Source organism: Oncorhynchus keta, chromosome 4, assembly GCF_023373465.1.
Source record: "Oncorhynchus keta strain PuntledgeMale-10-30-2019 chromosome 4, Oket_V2, whole genome shotgun sequence".
Lineage (NCBI taxonomy): Eukaryota > Metazoa > Chordata > Actinopteri > Salmoniformes > Salmonidae > Oncorhynchus > Oncorhynchus keta.
In genome coordinates this window covers 79886609-79905352 of record NC_068424.1, presented here as the reverse complement: position 1 = coordinate 79905352, position 18744 = coordinate 79886609, and the positions used below count along the sequence as shown (strand labels likewise).

General features: G+C 43.0%; 2 protein-coding genes across 5 annotated transcripts in view; both read right to left on the bottom strand.

Moving 5' to 3' along the window:
* Positions 1–1671: 1671 nt before the first annotated feature.
* Positions 1672–12108, bottom strand: LOC118380569 (platelet-derived growth factor receptor-like protein). The gene is made up of 8 exons (XM_035767559.2): positions 11554–12108; positions 10996–11174; positions 10297–10439; positions 7329–7480; positions 6893–6999; positions 5095–5281; positions 3639–3778; positions 1672–2535 (listed from the first exon to the last, which is right to left on the bottom strand). The coding sequence occupies exons 1-8, from the start codon at positions 11636–11638 to the stop codon at positions 2302–2304; spliced, it is 1227 nt and encodes a 408-aa protein (XP_035623452.1). The 5' UTR covers positions 11639–12108; the 3' UTR covers positions 1672–2301.
* Positions 12109–16611: 4503 nt separating this feature from the next.
* LOC118381877 (cationic amino acid transporter 2-like) overlaps positions 16612–18744 on the bottom strand; it is a 31137-nt gene continuing 29004 nt past the window's right edge. For all 4 annotated transcript variants that reach the window (XM_052517327.1, XM_052517335.1, XM_052517333.1 and 1 more), the window contains one exon: positions 16612–18744. This exon is cut by the window's right edge and continues 1260 nt beyond it. The gene's annotated coding sequence lies outside the window, so the exon portion shown is untranslated.

Genomic DNA, 18744 nt, shown 5'->3' with positions numbered 1-18744 from the left:
ACTTATCGTTACAATAAGGGTGTTAACTCCAGTGTCCTCGCTAAATTCCCAATCTGACCATCACGGCCACCTAATCATCCCGAGCTTCTAATTGGCTCATTCATCGTCGCTCCTGTAACTATTTCCCAGGTTGTTGCTGTATTTGAGAACGTGTTCTCAGTCAACCAGGGTAAAATAAAAATGGAATACAGCCCACAGTTACTGTATTTATGTGTTAGACTTACTGTATTTATGGGGTAGAGTTACTTTGTTTATGTGGTAGACTTACTGTATTTATGTGGTAGAGTTACTGTATTTATGTGGTAGACTTACTGTATTTATGTGGTAGAGTTACTGTATTTATGTGGTAGAGTTACTTTGTTTATGTGGTAGACTTACTGTATTTATGTGGTAGAGTTACTGTATTTATGTGGTAGAGTTACTGTATTTATGTGCAAAAACATACCCATACATTGTCATTATTATGCAGTACAATAACACACTGTCTGTTTCTCTGTGTTCAGATCCTGTGGTTCTGGACCCCAACACGGCCCATCCAGACCTGCTGGTGTACCCCGATATGGTCCCATTCAGAACCAGAAACTCTGAGGACAGAGAAGAGATGGACACGCCGGTTGCTGACACCTCAGAGAGGTTCAACCTCTATGAAGGGATCCTGGGCTCTGAGGGCTTTGATTCGGGAACACACACCTGGGACGTGGAAGTCAGGAATGAATATCTCCAGAGATACGACTACATCCGTGACTGGGCCCCTGGGGGTGGGGGTGGGGGAGGAGTCTGTGTCCAGGAAGGTCGTGATAGAGAAGGGAGGCTGGAGATTAGAACAACATGGAGTTTATACCGTACGCTCTGTCCCCCGAACCTCTCATCACCCTCTCATTGAAGCTGAGACAGGAGCCCCTGAAGATCAGAGTGACATTGGACTGGGACGGAGGAACACTGACCTTCTCCGATCCGCATTACAACGAACTTCCTTCACACGTTCACACACGCCTTCACAGAGAAAGTATTTCCGTGTCTGAGCAGTGGGTGTGACACCTTCATCTTGAGGATCTTGCCAGTGAAGGTCAATATAGCAGCTGAACAGCCCAGATGACACCTCTGTGTACCACTTTTTGCATATTAAAATCTCACTATTTGTTTGAATTTTTTTTTGTACATTTGGGAGAGTTTCATTTCAAACCCACTTTTAGCACAGATTTGATGTTAATGAAACTATTGATTGTTAAAGATTCCTGGACTCTTTATTTGAGCCTGATACACCTGAACCAAACAAACAACCGTTACGTTCAGACTGTTTGTGATCTCTATCTCTCTGTACCACCCAATATAACATAATCTGTGTCCCCACAAGGCTCTGGTTAAAATTAGTGCACCATATAGGGAATAGTGTGCCATTTGGGGCACAGGCTCTGTCACTCTGTCGTACACCATGGCAAAATATATATATAAATATATGCCATTTAGCAGACGCTTTTATCCAAAGCGACTTACAGTCATGTGTGCATACATTCTACGTATGGGTGGTCCCGGGGATCGAACCCACTACCCTGGCATTACAAGCGCCATGCTCTACCAACTGAGCTACAGAAGGACGCCTCATATTGACCTGTATTGGTCCATGACACAATCTGACCGTCAGACAATAACAACGCAGTACAGAAGGTTATGTGTCGTCTACGAAAACATTTCTTTATTGAGACAAACAGGAAGTAGAAAGAGTGAACACTAGAGAATCCTGCCGGCGGTGGAAAGTTGGAGAGGAGATATTCTCACAGGTACAAAAGGAACACTACTTGCAACATAGAAACGCCCACCAAAGAAGGTGAAGGTCTGAGGATGGTCCTTTAAATCTGCATTGATACAGGAGCGTTGTTCTATTCTATTTACTATGTCTATATTCTATTAATTATGTCTGTCAAAATACATTCACTACAATGTAGATGCTCAGAATGCTATCTGGCTCCCCCCACTCCCTTCCTCTCTCTCCCCAATTTGCATTCTTCCGCCCAGCTTTCTCTTTCCCTCTGCCCTGTGTAAACCTTCTATGCTGTGTGTGTGGTAACTACTGGCTGTTTTAATATCCATGAGCTACTTGAGAGCTCACTCATTGAGCCCTATAGCTTCACAGTATACGTACATAGTAACGTCAGGAGTAGAATGGTCAATTAAAACAAGGTTCCACCCATGGAATTAGAACCAACTCATTCTACAGTTCCAGTTCCATCTTAATAGGCTACTTCCTTCTCCCTCGTGGCTATGCCATCCTTCTCCCATTTCTGATCTGAAGTCTATTGACTCTCAGGGTTTCTTAGGCTTGGGCTTGTCTTTGACCTTATCCTTAGCAACAGCCGCTAGCACTTTGATGGTGGTGGAGGTGGTTCTGGAGCCTTGCAGGTTCTGGGCTGTGCACGTGTAAGTCCCTCCGTCCACCTCCCTCACCTCATCCACCAGGAGGACGGTCTGGGACTGCTGCCTCCCCAGACCCCCTCCGTCCGGATGAACACTGTCCTGGGTGTACAGAGGCCTGCCGATCTGCCGATCACACAACCACAACACAGACACACAACCACAACACAGACACACAACCACAGTCAGACATACAAACACAGCACAAACAAAGAAGCAGGTTACAATTTTAGCCTCTCTGTACTGTACATAGCCTCTCTGGACTGTACGTAGCCTCTCTGTACTGTACATAGCCTCTCTGTACTGTACGTAGCTTCTCTGTACTGTACGTAGCCTCTCTGTACTGTACATAGCCTCTCTGCACTGTACGTAGCCTCTCTGTACTGTACATAGCCTCTCTGCACTGTACGTAGCCTCTCTGCACTGTACGTAGCCTCTCTGCACTGTACATAGCCTCTCTGCACTGTACGTAGCCTCTCTGTACTGTACGTAGCCTCTCTGTACTGTACGTAGCCTCTCTGCACTGTACGTAGCCTCTCTGCACTGTACGTAGCCTCTCTGCACTGTACGTAGCCTCTCTGCACTGTGCGTAGCCTCTCTGCACTGTACGTAGCCTCTCTGTACTGTACGTAGCCTCTCTGCACTGTACGTAGCCTCTCTGCACTGTACGTAGCCTCTCTGTACTATACATAGCCTCTCTGCACTGTACGTAGCCTCTCTGCACTGTACGTAGCCTCTCTGTACTGTACGTAGCCTCTCTGTACTGTACGTAGCCTCTCTGCACTGTACATAGCCTCTCTGCACTGTACGTAGCCTCTCTGCACTGTACATAGCCTCTCTGCACTGTACGTAGCCTCTCTGTACTGTACATAGCCTCTTTGCACTGTACGTAGCCTCTCTGCACTGTACGTAGCCTCTCGGCACTGTACGTAGCCTCTCGGCACTGTACGTAGCCTCTCTGTACTGTACGTAGCCTCTCTGCACTGTACGTAGCTAAGTGTATAGCTAAGTGGCTAAGTGTATAGCTAAGTGGCTAAGTGTATAGCTAAGTGGCTAAGTGTATAGCAAAGTGTATAGCTAAGTGGCTAAGTGTATAGCTTCTGTCAAGAGGTTTCACATCATATAACAGGAGGTAGAGTATTGCACTTGTCCTGTAATCCTACTCTAGCTATTGATATGATAAATGATTGACCTCAAGCATGGCAGACCCAGTTAGCACAATGACATACCTGTTGCCCAGGGTACTCCCAGGTGAAGTCTATGACCACGTCCTGTTCTCCAATCACAGTACAGGTGACCTGTAGGTTCTGACCAATGGCCACAGAGTTGGAGGACGCCTGGATCACTGGGGTCGGGGGCGCCACAGGGTCTGACAGCAGGGGACAACACAGATAGCCATAAGACTCCTGAACAGCTAATAAAATGGCTTCACAGACTATTTGCATTGACCCCCCCACGCTGCTGCTACTCTCTGTTATTATCTATGCAGAGTCACTTTAATAACTACCTATATGTACATATTACCTCAATTACCTCGACACCAGTGCCCCCGCACATCGACTCTGTACTGGTGCCCCCTGTATATTGCCTCCACATTGACTCTGTATTGGTACCCCCTGTATATAGCCTCCACATTGACTCTGTACTGGTACCCCCCTGTATATAGTCTCCACATTGACTCTGTACCGGTGCCCCCTGTAGAAAGTCTCCACATTGACTCTGTACCGGTGCCCCCTGTATATAGCCTCCACATTGACTCTGTACCGGTGCCCCCTGTAGAAAGTCTCCACATTGACTCTGTACCGGTGCCCCCTGTATATAGCCTCCACATTGACTCTGTACCGGTACCCCCTGTATATAGCCTCCACATTGACTCTGTACTGATACCCCCTGTATATAGCCTCCACATTGACTCTGTACCGGTGCCCCCTGTATATAGCCTCCACATTGACTCTGTACCGGTGCCCCCTGTATATAGCCTCCACATTGACTCTGTACCGGTACCCCCTGTATATAGCCTCCACATTGACTCTGTACTGATACCCCCTGTATATAGCCTCCACATTGACTCTGTACCGGTGCCCCCTGTATATAGCCTCCACATTGACTCTGTACCGGTACCCCCTGTATATAGCCTCCACATGGACTCTGTACTGATACCCCCTGTATATAGCCTCCACATTGACTCTGTACCGGTACCCCCTGTATATAGTCTCCACATTGACTCTGTACCGGTACCCCCTGTATATAGCCTCCACATTGACTCTGTACCGGTACCCCCTGTAGAAAGTCTCCACATTGACTCTGTACTGGTGCCCCCTGTATATAGTCTCCACATTGACTCTGTACCGGTACCCCCTGTATTTCGCCCCGCTATTATTATTTACTCTTTAATGATGTTATTCTTATCTCTTACTTTTGGGGGGGGGGGGTATTTTCTTAAAACTGCATTGTTGGTTTCAGGGCTTGTAAGTAAGCATTTCACAGTAAGGTGAAACACCTGTTCTATTCGGTGCGTGTGACTAATACAATTGTATTTAATATATAACAGTCAATATGTCTGCCAGTCCCCCCATCAAGGAACGTTGACAAGGAATGTCCGCACTAGTCATTTCAACTCTATGAGTCGGCTACCCCCTGGAGAAGAGGCTAGCTGTTGTTTAAGGTACGAATCCACGGACTTACAGTTGACGTATATGAGCATGTACTTGACGGAGCTCTGCCTGAGGTTTCCAAGGCTGGCAACGCAGTACAGCTCCCCGGCGTGGTGCAGCTTCGGCCGGTGGATAGTGAATCCCTGTTTAACGTTAAACGTGATCTCTGCCCCGTCCACCGCCACCTCTACCGGGGGAAATTCCCGGTGTAGAGACACCTAAGGATGACCAGGTGCGTTAATTATTTTATAGTGAGTGGAAAAATATTCTTGACTATAGTGTCCATTTGTTTTTTGTTTGTATTTTATATTTATTTAACTTGTATCTTTATTTAACCAGGCAAGTCAGTTACGAACAAATTCTTATTTTCAATGACGGCCTGGGAACAGTGGTTTAACCTGCCTTGTTCAGGGGCAGAACGACAGATTTGTACCTTGTCAGCTCGGGGGTTTGAACTCGTAACCACTAGGCTACCCTGCCGCCCCATAATAGGCAGTGGTGGGAAAAAGTACCCAATCTTCATACTTGAGTAAAAGAAACCTTAATAGAAAATGACCTAAAGTAAAAGTCACCCAGTAAAATACGACTTGAGTAAAAGTAAAAAAGTATTTGGTTTTAAATATACTTAAGTTTCAAACGTAAATAAAATCACTAAAATAGACTTAACTATCAAAAGTTCAGGGTTCAGGGTCTTAAACAAAACAACAACTACTTTGAAATAAAAGTATCCACCTCACACACATGGTTGTAGGCACACACAAAAAGAAGACACCCGTACTATGTCAGATATAGAGATGAAATGAATTCAATTTTGAGTTTACATCCAAATATTACATTTTATATACATCACGGAGGACTGAAATATAACAAAAACTTTTGACATAGAAACACCAGATATTCCTTTTATTTTTTTTTATTTTGTATAATGTTGATTAATTCTGAAAAATATGAATAACATTCCACCCATGAGGCCTCTAGGTCATTTGACTACAAACACGGGAGGCGTAAATCACAGGAAAGACCGCGGTCCTGACAACGTCACAAAACACCACAGTGATGGGGTGCAAAGAACTGAATTAAATAGTGTGTGATGACGACATACAGGTGTGTGAACAGGTGATCAGAATTCAGGTGATTGGGATCTGGAGAGTGAGCTGCGTTCAGGGGATCCAGGTGTTTCAGAGTGTGAGTTGGAAGCAGGCGGTACAAAAATAAACAGTTGTTCATTTCCTGATATGCTTGTCTGATTCCCATGCTCCTCGCCTTGATGTAAAGAACCTCCTCTCTGGGCCTCCAGTGTGTTGCAGAGGTCTAAGGCACTGCATCTCAGTGTTAGAGGCGTCACTACAGACCCTGATTTGATTCCGGGCTGTATCACAACCGGCTGTGATTGGGAGTCCCATAGGGTGGCTCGCACAATTGGCCCAGCGTCGTCCGGGTTAGGATTTGGCCGGGGTAGGCCATCATTGTAAATAAGAATTTGTTCTTAACTGACTTGCCTAGTTAAATAAAAACCTGTGTTATATTTAGCTCAGTCCCGAGGACCTTACCTGGCGTGTAGACCCGGTACTATAGTACAGCTACAGCAATAGGATGTTTCTGTATGTCCCCACATACATTGTAACACATTATGAGAAAATAGTCAAATATGATAGGCACATGGTCAAATGTGCTTATGACAAGGCTTGTTAATGCATTATAACTGTGTCCCAATGCATTATATACCTCTATAACTGTTAAGTTTTTAAAAAATCAAAGCAAAAATGTACTTTCAAAGAGGTAATTCTGTATTATCTAATCTAATCCCACCAGATCTGTTCTGAACTCACCTTGGCGTCAGGTGATGTCACCTGACAGGGGAGGACTGTTGGCCAATTGGTCCTCAGCTGGATGACCTCATAGTAGGAGGAAGAGGGGACAAACAGCTCCTGTGGGTCTGGGGGGAGGGGCAGACAACTGTTATACAGTGCGGCTCATATGATACCCTATTTCCTATATATTGCACTATTTTTTAACAGAACCCTATGGGTCCCTGATCAAACGTACCGCACTATATAGGGAACAGGGTGCTTTTTGGGACCTGGTGATTACACTGGCTTGTGTCTCAGTTCATCCTAATTCCAACCCCAATGCAAATGCATTTCTTTGGACAAAGAATGGGTCTTTTGGCCCCGGTCAAATGTAGTGCACTACATGGAAACTAGGGTGTCTTATGGGGCGTAGCCATGGTAACAACTCCTATGTCAGGAGGCCGGGACTTAGTACCAGGGAAGAAGACAAAGACTTTGACAGCCTTGTCGTACACCTTCCTGCAGTCCCTGTCTTCACAGTACATGGGGAAGCAGGTATATTCTCCAGTGTCTGCTCCTGTAGAGTTGGACAGGGTCAGGGTGCCATACCGGTCATGCTGCACCGTCCTGTAAGAACACAAAGAAACATGAGTCCCTCACACCAGAGCCACACAGGCCTACATACAGTATCTCTATACAAAACAAAGAGATGAGAAATGAGTCCCTCACACCAGAGCCACACAGGCCTACATACAGCATCTCTATACAAACAAAGAGATGAGAAATGAGTCCCTCACACCAGAGCCACACAGGCCTACATACAGTATCTCTATACAAAACAAAGAGATGAGAAATGAGTCCCTCACACCAGAGCCACACAGGCCTACATACAGTATCTCTATACAAAACAAAGAGATGAGAAATGAGTCCCTCACACCAGAGCCACACAGGCCTACATACAGTATTTCTATACAAAACAAAGAGATGAGAAATGAGTCCCTCACACCAGAGCCACACAGGCCTACATACAGTATCTCTATACAAAACAAAGAGATGACACCAGATGCGCACAAAGATGTTTTTCTTTAATGAGTCCAACGCGAAGGACACACTGCTTTCTTGGGAATGGGCCCATATCCCCGACGGAGACAAAGGGGGCAGAGGAGAATTATTCGGAGAATTTGTAGGCAGGTGATTAAACCTCCACTACCATCCCTACTATTGATCAAGACTATCCAGGAAGATTAAACTACCAACGGGACATCAAAAACTGTAATATCTTGTGTTTCTCCGAGTTGTGGCTGTGCGACGACATGGATAATATAGAAATGACAGGAATTTTTCAATCATCAGCAGGACAGAGAATCTACATCTGGGAAGACGAGGGGTGGGGTTGTATGTCTATTTGTCAATAACAGCTGGTGTGAGATGTCTAATATTAAAGAAGTCTCGAGGTATTGCTCGCCTGAGGTAGAGTACCTTATGATAAGCTGTAGACCACACTATCTACCGAGAGAGTACTCAATATTATTTGTAGCCATCTATTTACCATCACAAACTGATGCTGGCACTAAGCCGCACTCAATGAGCTGTATAAGGCCATAAGCAAACAAGAAAATGCTCATCCTAGTGTCCGGGGACTTTAATGCAGGCAAACTTAAATCAGTTTTACCTCATTTCTACCAGCATGTCACATGTTCAACCAGAGGGAAACAAAACTCTAGATCACCTTTAGTCCACACACAGAGATGCGTACAAAGCTCTCCCTTGCCCTCCATTTGGCAAATCTGACCATAATTCTATCCTCCTGATTCCTGCTTACAAGCAAAAACTAAAGCAGGAAGTACCAGTGACTCGCTCACTACGGAAGTGGTCAGATGTGAATTCTATGCTATAGGACTCTTCTACACAGACTGAAAAATGTTCCGGGATTCATCCAATGGTACAAGGAGCATACCACCTCAGTCATCGGCTTCATCTATAAGTGACTATACCTCAGCGTTCAACGCCATAGTGCCCACAGCTCATCACTAAGCTAAGGACCCTGGGACTAAACACCCCCCTCTGCAACTGGATCCTGGACTTCCAGACGGGCCACCCAAAGGTGGTAAGGGAAGACAACAACATGTCTGCCATGCTGATCCTCAACACGGGGGCTCCTCAGGGGTGCGTGCTTAGTCCCCTCCTGTACTCAATTTTCACCCCCGACTGCATGGCCATGCACGACTCCAACACCATCATTAAGTTTGCTGACGACACAAGAGCTGTAGGCCTGATCACCGACAATGATAAGACAGTCTATAGAGAGGTCAGAGACCTGGCAGTGTGGTGGCAGAACAAAAACTTTTCCCTCAACGTGAGCAAGACAAAGGAGCTGATCATGGACCACAGGAAAAAGAGTGCCGAACAGGCCCCCTTAACATCGACAGGGCTGCAGTGGAGGGGGACGAGTATTTCAAGTTCCTTGGTGTCCACATCACCAACAAACTGTCATGGTCCAAACACAGCAAGACAGTAGTGAGGAGGGCACGATAACACATTTTCCCCCTCTGGAGACTGAAAAGATTTGTCATGGGTCCCCAGATCTTCAAAAAGTTCTACAGCTGCACCATCGAGAGCATCCTGACTGGTTGCATCATCACCCTGGTAAGGCAACTCCTCGGCCTCCTTGGCCTCCTCAGCCTCCAAGGCGCTACAGAGGGTAGTGCGCACGGCCCAGTACATCACTGGGAACAAGCTTCCTGCCATCCAGGATTTATATACTCGGCGGTGTCAGAGGAAAGCCCAAAAACTTGTCAGAGTTTCCAGTCACCCAAGTCATAGACTGTTCTCTCTGCTACCGCACAGAGAGTGGTACTGGAGCGCTAAGTCTAGGACCAAAAGACTCCTTAACAGCTTCTACCCCCCAAGCCATAAGACTGCTGAACAATTAATCCAATAGCCACCCAGACTATTTACAATGACCCCCCCCCCACCCCCCCACCCCTCCAATTGTTTTTATACCTCTGCCACTCACTGTTATTATCCATGCATAGTCACTTCACCCCTACCTACATGTACAAAATGACCTTGACTAACCTGTACCCCGCACACTGACTCGGTACCGGTACCCCCTCGTTATTGTTATCTTATTATGTTACTTTTTTATTGTTTTTACTTTAGTTATTTGGTAAATATTTTCTTAACTCTTACTTGAACTGAACAGTGGGTTAAGGGCAGTCAGAATGTCACAGTAAGGTCGCATGTCACAAGTGAAGTTTGATTTAATGACTCAGCAACTAACATTGGACTATCGTGGCAAGACGTCGTTTTAATTATCTAAGTTTCATACAGGCAAGTCAACATTGAGACAGGTCACTTTTTCGAGTGAGCCCTTGTTGCCGCGGAGGCCTGTTTCCATGGCACCCTGTCCCATCACATCATCAAGGCCCCTGGAGTCTCACCTGAGTCTCCCCTCGTCGTCCTCCTCCAGGTAAACAGGAACGCCCCACTCAACAGGGTTTCCTTTACACCTCAGCTCCAGGGTGTCACCGGACCGGATGCTCAGACTGTCGGCAACACGCCGGAACTTCCCTTTGTTCACCACCTATGGTATAAACCAGGGAGGAGAAACATGTTTACCTTTAGTGTTCATTATGTTAAAACCAAAGAGAAGCCCTCACACTGCTTTTCTCTAGTATCACTTATTTTTGTTCAAGCTTATGTGTTATTCAAGCTTCGTCAGAGCTCTTGTGAATGTTTGTCATTTGCAATTATTAGTAGACATTTGCTCCACCAACATAATATAAATAATAATAATAATAATATATGCCATTTAGCTGACGCTTTTATCCAAAGCGACTTACAGTCATGTGTGCATACATTCTACGTATGGGTGGTCCCGGGAATCGAACCCACTACCCTGGCGTTACAAGCGCCATGCTCTACCAACTGAGCCACAGAAGGACCATCTGTTGACCATCTGTTGATTGTGTCAAATATCTCAAACATTGCAAGTGTTTTTTTGATTTGTGTTCATAATGCTTATCTTTAATGTACACTATGTATATGTACAGGTTTGTATGAAGATGGCAGCTTGAAGACTATGAAAACGCAAAACAAGGCATTCTCTCGCGAATAATTATAAATGTCTTCAACCCTACCTGTGTCAGGTGAACAGGTCCCTGGTTGACTGCTGATGGGGGAGTCGGTGTTACTTTAGCCCTGGGTTTGGGTTTGGTTGTGGCTTTACCTGCTCCCCTGACTGGTTTACCCTTACTGGATTTGGGCTTACGGTCTGGTGGGGTGGTCCGTCCCTCCTGCTCATCCTGCTGGCACTTTCCTGCAGAGCAAGTGTCCAATATTGAATTTGTATTCTTTGAAATACACTTAACCATAGTCACATGCACAGTATGTTCCAGGTCAATGGAACACGAAGAGTCTAATGTTGATTTGATGTTAGATTAAAACATTACAGTATGCCATCGGTAACCATACTTGGACAATAACAGGAAGTTCCTCCAAAGGAATTTACTATACAGACAGACAGCATGAGGTGAAATCAAATTAAATGTAACTAACTCAAGAAATGCCATCAAAGTTCACAATAAGTCAGAGTAATGCAACCATCTACTAATCTCCTCCTGCACCTCACTAGCCTTGTGTACGTTTAGGAATGCACATTATCCACAGCCACACGGAGAGGAAATAAAGTCACTTACCAAACTCCAGGATTAACCCACAGATGAGGAAAGCCCCCAATAACACCAGCCTCCACTTCTCCCCTGAGCCGTTTACTGCCACCATGGCTCCTGTGATGTACAGACCTAGGAACCCACCGACTGACTGACCGCAGGATTAACAGTTCACAAGGTTCACAACCGCAGAACCACAGGGAACGCAACAAGGAGTGAAAGACATGAAAATTAAAGAAGGGGGTAGAGAGAGAAGGAGAGAGGGAGGGAGAAGGAGGTTTGCTGCGTGACTGCGAAATGAGTGGTCAGTTGTTTAGCCAAATCACACACATTCCTCTACTGACCTAAAGAGAATGAAAGAAAGAAATAGAGAGAGGGAGAAGTAGAGAGAGAGAGAGAGCGAGCAAGGGAAAGAGGGAGAGAGTGAGAAGTTGAGAGGGAGCGAGAGAGGCCGATAGAGGGAGAGAGCGAGGGAGAGAGGGAGAAGTAGAGAGAGAGAGAGAGAGAGAAGCAGATAGAGGGAGAGAGCGAGGGAAAGAGGGAGAATTAGAGAGAGAGACAGAGGCAGCTAGAGGGAGAGAGAGAGAGAGAGAGTCTCCCCAAATTCTTCCTGTGGTGCTCAATGGAGCCATTCAGGGGCCTGTGGTCCAATCAGGGGCCCGGGAATGGAGGCCCCTCCACCCTGCTACGTCTGGGACTGCTGAGACTGTTTATTTAGCTGGAGAAGTGGAGTGAGAGAGAGAAAAATCTTTGCATAGTAGCAGTGGCCCTCTGAACTACCTTGAAGATAGTAAATAACAGTTGTCATTGTGTTTTGGTTAGGTTCGACTTTTTGTTTAGCTGGAGCAGTGAAGAAAGAGGGGCATGGCAGGCTGGCAGTGGCCCTCTGAAGTACAGAAGCAATATATTTTAAAAGTAAGCAACAGGGTCATTTCTAATAGTAGACTTTTCACCAGATTTAGTTTGTTTAGCTGGAGAGGTGGGATAGAGAGAGAGAAGCATGGTCAACCTGAACTCCCGTGCTCGCATACCTTGAAGACAGAAATCCAGTATACTCTATAACAGTTTTTCCTTAAGGTGTTTTCACCCACATACACAAAAGCTCCTCTGAGGTTGTATATAAATGGATCAGATGTTTCTAGGAGTAATGTATTGCACCATTTAGGAAACAGGAAGCTAACAACAATTATGGTTTTTAACGCAGTGTTGTGGAAGCTACTTTGAAAAGATTGTTTACCAAGCTACTGGAAGAAGTTAAGCTACACTAAACCTACTTTTAAGAAAAATATAGTTTACTGAACTAAAGTTACTTTAAAAAAGTAGTTCAATACATAAAAACTACTTCCTGATAAATTATCATATCTAAATTTAAAATGTCATAGAATACAAATTGCAAGAACAGATCGATCTGGGAGTCAGATGTTAACAGAATGTGTAATTCAGCCTATTAAACACAACAACAAATGTTTCAAGTGAGAATTAGGATGGTCTGATGGTGAAACAATTATTGACTACTTCACCCATTTCTTTTGTTTTTGCTAAACCTGTAGTGAGTAGTTAGCTACACCGCTACATGGTAAACAGTGGTGTGTAGTTCCAGTAGTTAGCTACATGGTAAAACAGTATTGTGTAGTTCCAGTAGTTAGCTACACTGCTACATGGTAAAACAGTAGTGTATAGTTCCAGTAGTTAGCTACACTGCTACATGGTAAAACAGTAGGTAGTGTGTAGTTCCAGTAGTTAGCTACATGGTAAAACAGTAGTGTGTAGTTCCAGTAGTTAGCTACACTGCTACATGGTAAAACAGTAGTGTATAGTTCCAGTAGTTAGCTACATGGTAAAACAGTAGTATGTAGTTCCAGTAGTTAGCTACACTGCTACATGGTAAAACAGTAGTGTGTAGTTCCAGTAGTTAGCTACATGGTAAAACAGTAGTGTGTAGTTCCAGTAGTTAGCTACATGGTAAAACAGTAGTGTGTAGTTCCAGTAGTTAGCTACATGGTAAAACAGTAGTGTGTAGTTCCAGTAGTTAGCTACACTACTACATGGTAAAACAGTAGTGTGTAGTTCCAGTAGTTAGCTACATGGTAAAACAGTAGTGTATAGTTCCAGTAGTTAGCTACACTGCTACATGGTAAAACAGTAGTGTGTAGTTTCAGTAGTTAGCTACATGGTAAAACAGTAGTATGTAGTTCCAGTAGTTAGCTACACCGCTACATGGTAAAAAAGTAGTGTGTAGTTACAGTAGTTAGCTACACTGCTACATGGTAAAACAGTAGTGTGTAGTTTCAGTAGTTAGCTGCATGGTAAACCAGTAGTGTGTAGTTCCAGTAGTTAGCTACACTGCTACATGGTAAAACAGTAGTGTGTAGTTTCAGTAGTTAGCTGCATGGTAAACCAGTAGTGTGTAGTTCCAGTAGTTAGCTACACCGCTACATTGTAAAACAGTAGTGTGTAGTTCCAGTAGTTAGCTGCACCGCTACATGGTAAAACAGTAGTGTGTAGTTCCAGTAGTTAGCTGCACCGCTACATGCTAAAACAGTAATGAACTACTGAAAACACTACTTAGATTAGAATTTAATTCAACTACCACCAAGCTACTGCTAAATATAGTTAAACGTCCACCAAGCTACTCCTAAATATAGATAACCTACTAGTTGAACTGCATGTGGTTCACGACTCCCCAGCATTAGTGTGGGGGCCTACTGTTTATGGAAGCGTATATCTGCCATCATTCAAATTAAATGGTATATGCTTCCATGTCTATAAATATTGATTTGTTCATTATAATATAGGTTGTCGAATAGATAACAGCATAGCAATAAAGAAACCTCTTACAGTTTAAACTCTAAGTGATCAGTGGTGGACTAAAAGTACCCAATTGTCAAACTTGAGTAAAAGTGAAAGTCACCCAGTAAAATACTACTTGAGTAAAAGTGAAAGTCACCCAGTTAAATACTACTTGAGTAAAAGTCAAAGTCACCCAGTAAAAGACAACTTGAGTAAAAGTCAAAAAAAGTATTTGTTTGTAAATCTATTTTAAGTATCAACAGTAAATGCAATTGATAAAATGTACTTAACTATCAAAAGTTAAACTGTAAGTATAAATAATTTCAAATTCCTTATATTAATTAAGCAAATCACAATTTTTTATTTTTTTTTACATTTAATTGACTGATAGCCAGGGGCACACTCCAACATTCTGACATCATTTACAAACGAAGCGTTTGAAAATACTGTGTGTTGGAAACTATGATGGAATAGTTTGAGATCAGTTAGCACAGGGAGATAAGGGTTCATCAAGGCACTTCTGTGGAAAGACGTGACCTGAACATGCCGGAATAACATACACACACCAACAAACACACACAATAAAATCACTCCTGCGGGACCTCTGGGGAGCTACGTTTTGCTTTGATGTGAATTACAGTACCACATCAAAGCCACCCATATCTACAAATGTACTGCCCTTTCCACCTATGGTCTACGCAATCTTTATTTTACAACAAAATGCACATATCAATGCTTTCTATTGCATAGAAGATGAGAGTACACCTCTTTGTTTTAAACCTGCATGGAATATAAAGAGTAGACTACTGGAATGTACCCTGTATGGGGTAATTAAAGAGTAGACTACTGGAATGTACCCTGTATGGGGTAATTAAAGAGTAGACTACTGGAATGTATCCTGTATGGGGTATGTCACGCCTTGGTCTTAGTATTTTGTGTTTTCTTTATTATTTGATCAGGCCAGGGTGTGACATGGGTTTATGTTGTTGTATTTCGTATTGGGGTTTGTAGTATTTGGGATCGCGGCTGATTAGGGGTGTTGTATAGGCTTGGCTGCCTGAGGCGGTTCTCAATCAGAGTCAGGTGATTCTCGTTGTCTCTGATTGAGAACCGTATTTAGGTAGCCTGAGTTTCGCTTTGTATTTCGTGGGTGATTGTTCCTGTCTCTGTGTAGTTTCACCAGATAGGCTGTAATAGGTTTCACGTTCCGTTTGTTGTTTTTGTATATGTATAAGTTATTTCATGTATCACGATCTTTGTTCATTAAAGACATGAGTAACCACTACGCTGCATTTCGGTCCGACTCTCTTTCGACAAACGAAGAACGCCGTTACAGGGTAATTAAAGAGTAGACTACTGGAATGTACCCTGTATGGGGTAATTAAAGAGTAGACTACTGGAATGTACCCTGTATGGGGTAATTAAAGAGTAGACTACTGGAATGTACCCTGTATGGGGTAATTAAAGAGTAGACTACTGGAATGTACCCTGTATGGGGTAATTAAAGAGTAGACTACTGGAATGTACCCTGTATGGGGTAATTAAAGAGTAGACTACTGGAATGTACCCTGTATGGGGTAATTAAAGAGTAGACTACTGGAATGTACCCTGTATGGGGTAATTAAAGAGTAGACTACTGGAATGTACCCTGTATGGGGTAATTAAAGAGTAGACTACTGGAATGTATCCTGTATGGGGTAATTAAAGAGTAGACTACTGGAATGTACCCTGTATGGGGTAATTAAAGAGTAGACTACTGGAATGTACCCTGTATGGGGTAATTAAAGAGTAGACTACTGGAATGTACCCTGTATGGGGTAATTAAAGAGTAGACTACTGGAATGTACCCTGTATGGGGTAATTAAAGAGTAGACTACTGGAATGTACCCTGTATGGGGTAATTAAAGAGTAGACTACTGGAATGTACTGCGTCCTACCTAATAAACTCTACTGTATCTCAGGTCTAGATGTCTGTGCTGTGTGAGTGTGCTAAACCTTGCTTTAGGAATGACTTGCTAAGCCATGATTATGGCATGGCCTAGGTAACAACATGTGAATGGTTCTCTTGTTCCCCATGAACACAGGGAGGTAAGTGTCACGCTATGAACATGTCACAAATTGCACTAGAGCCATTCATAAGTAGCGCACTATATAGGGAATAGGGTGCTATATGGGATACAAGCTATGCTAGCTCTTTATCCCAGCGTAGCACCGCCTACATCACCGGCTCGGTCAATGGAAAACATGTGTGTTGCAGTTTATGAATGACCTCAGTAAGAAGGCTTTGACGAAAAATGGGATATGATCAAGTTTATTTGGGATATCAGCATTGTATACAAACAAATTTTACTATTTACATTATGAACCAATAAAACATCATTGTGTTAAAATCTTAAAATAAGCTATGCACTAGAAAAAAACTAATTTTTTGCGGGGGGTGGGGGGTTGGGGATTCGTATTTACATTCTACACGCGTTAATGTTTTGAAACATGTATTAAACTGGACCCTATGAAATGCCACAATAAATGTACTTTGGATATAAAACATGCTTCCTTCCTGTATCGTTTCTTGGACAATCACAAGTTGACAAGTAGGATAAAGCATTACACTAAGCTACCTGCCACGCCGTCATTGTCAATAAGAATTTGTTCTTAAACTGACTTGCCTAGTTAAATAACGGTTTAAATAAATAAAAATATTTAAAAACTTTAGCACATCGTCAGTCACATCTTAGTTCACAGGAAACAAAACATCAACGAAACTGGTTGAATGGACTCCAACATACTGTGTATATTTATGACAAAAAAAAATAAAAAATGTATTAGCGAGGGTAATTTTCCTGAAGAAAAAATAATAATTTGTGTGCTTGCTTCAACTATCCAAAAATGATTTTGATGGTAGTACATACAGTAAGTTATATAAAAAAAAACATTTTTTGAAAAATGGTCCCATGATTTTTTGGGATGCGACTAGCATAAACAGTTGAAGAGTAGTACTATCCCAATAAAATCTACATTGTAAATCTAAGACCATTTAAATGTTCCGTATTTTTTGTCGTCATAGTTCAAAAAGTAAAAATAGTATCAATGTGATTTTCTCAAACAACCTGGTCGGCAAGTCGTTCTCTCTTTAGGCAAGTACACTAATAAGCCTGGAGTATGTAAGAATACAACAGTCGTTCTCTCTTTAGGCAAGTACACTAATAAGCCTGGAGTATGTAAGAATACAACAGTCGTTCTCTCTTTAGGCAAGTACACTAATAAGCCTGGAGTATGTAAGAATACAACAGTCGTTCTCTCTTTAGGCAAGTACACTAATACGCCTGGAGTATGTAAGAATACAACAGTCGTTCTCTCTTTAGGCAAGTACACTAATACGCCTGGAGTATGTAAGAATACAACAGTCGTTCTCTCTTTAGGCAAGTACACTAATACGCCTGGAGTATGTAAGAATACAACAGTCGTTCTCTCTTTAGGCAAGTACACTAATACGCCTGGAGTATGTAAGAATACAACAGTCGTTCTCTCTTTAGGCAAGTACACTAATACGCCTGGAGTATGTAAGAATACAACAGTCGTTCTCTCTTTAGGCAAGTACACTAATACGCCTGGAGTATGTAAGAATACAACAGTCGTTCTCTCTTTAGGCAAGTACACTAATACGCCTGGAGTATGTAAGAATACAACAGTCGTTCTCTCTTTAGGCAAGTACACTAATACGCCTGGAGTATGTAAGAATACAACAGTCGTTCTCTCTTTAGGCAAGCACACTAACAAGCCTGGAGTATGTAAGAATACAACAGTCGTTCTCTCTTTAGGCAAGCACACTACCTGCTCTTGCCGCTCTGAAAACACTTTCCCCTCATCATGTTGTAATGGAAAAGTGATGATACATCAGTTAAACTGCTTGAACTTACATCTGATAAGTTGTTAGAGCTCGTTACATTAGTTGACATTATCTTGAGGTGTGGCCAGACAATCTTTCAATGGCCTCTGATTAATACAGAGAGAATAACTTATCTCCATGTTCCAACTCTCTTACAACATCAAGAGACGTAAAAGTAGATTAAATCACAATCTCTAAACTCATAACCCAGTCTCACGTGGACTAAACAGCTGACTAAATCAACCCATAACCCAGTCTCACGTGGACTAAACAGCTGACTAAATCAACCCATAACCCAGTCTCACGTGGACTAAACAGCTGACTAAATCAACCCATAACCCAGTCTCACGTGGACTAAACAGCTGACTAAATCAACCCACAAAACGTGTAATGCATTTCCTTTGGACATTTCGTGTTCTATCTTTCACAATACTGCATGAAAAAAACATTGAGAAAACAAATATATTTTATCAATCACAGTGATATCTCCTCATAAAATACATTATTTTAAAGTTGGAAAAAATACTGTGGAAATATACAGA

What these genes read in the sequence shown, in the direction of transcription:
- LOC118380569 (XM_035767559.2), bottom strand. Translation starts at nt 11,638, where the DNA reads ATGGTGGCAGTAAACGGCTCAGGGGAGAAGTGGAGGCTGGTGTTATTG. An exon ending in GACCTGTTCACCTGACACAG is followed by an intron (nt 10,440 to 10,995) that starts GTAGGGTTGAAG and finishes TTTATACCATAG; the next exon opens with GTGGTGAACAAAGGGAAGTT. An exon ending in TGACATCACCTGACGCCAAG is followed by an intron (nt 5,282 to 6,892) that starts GTGAGTTCAGAA and finishes GGTCATCCTTAG; the next exon opens with GTGTCTCTACACCGGGAATT.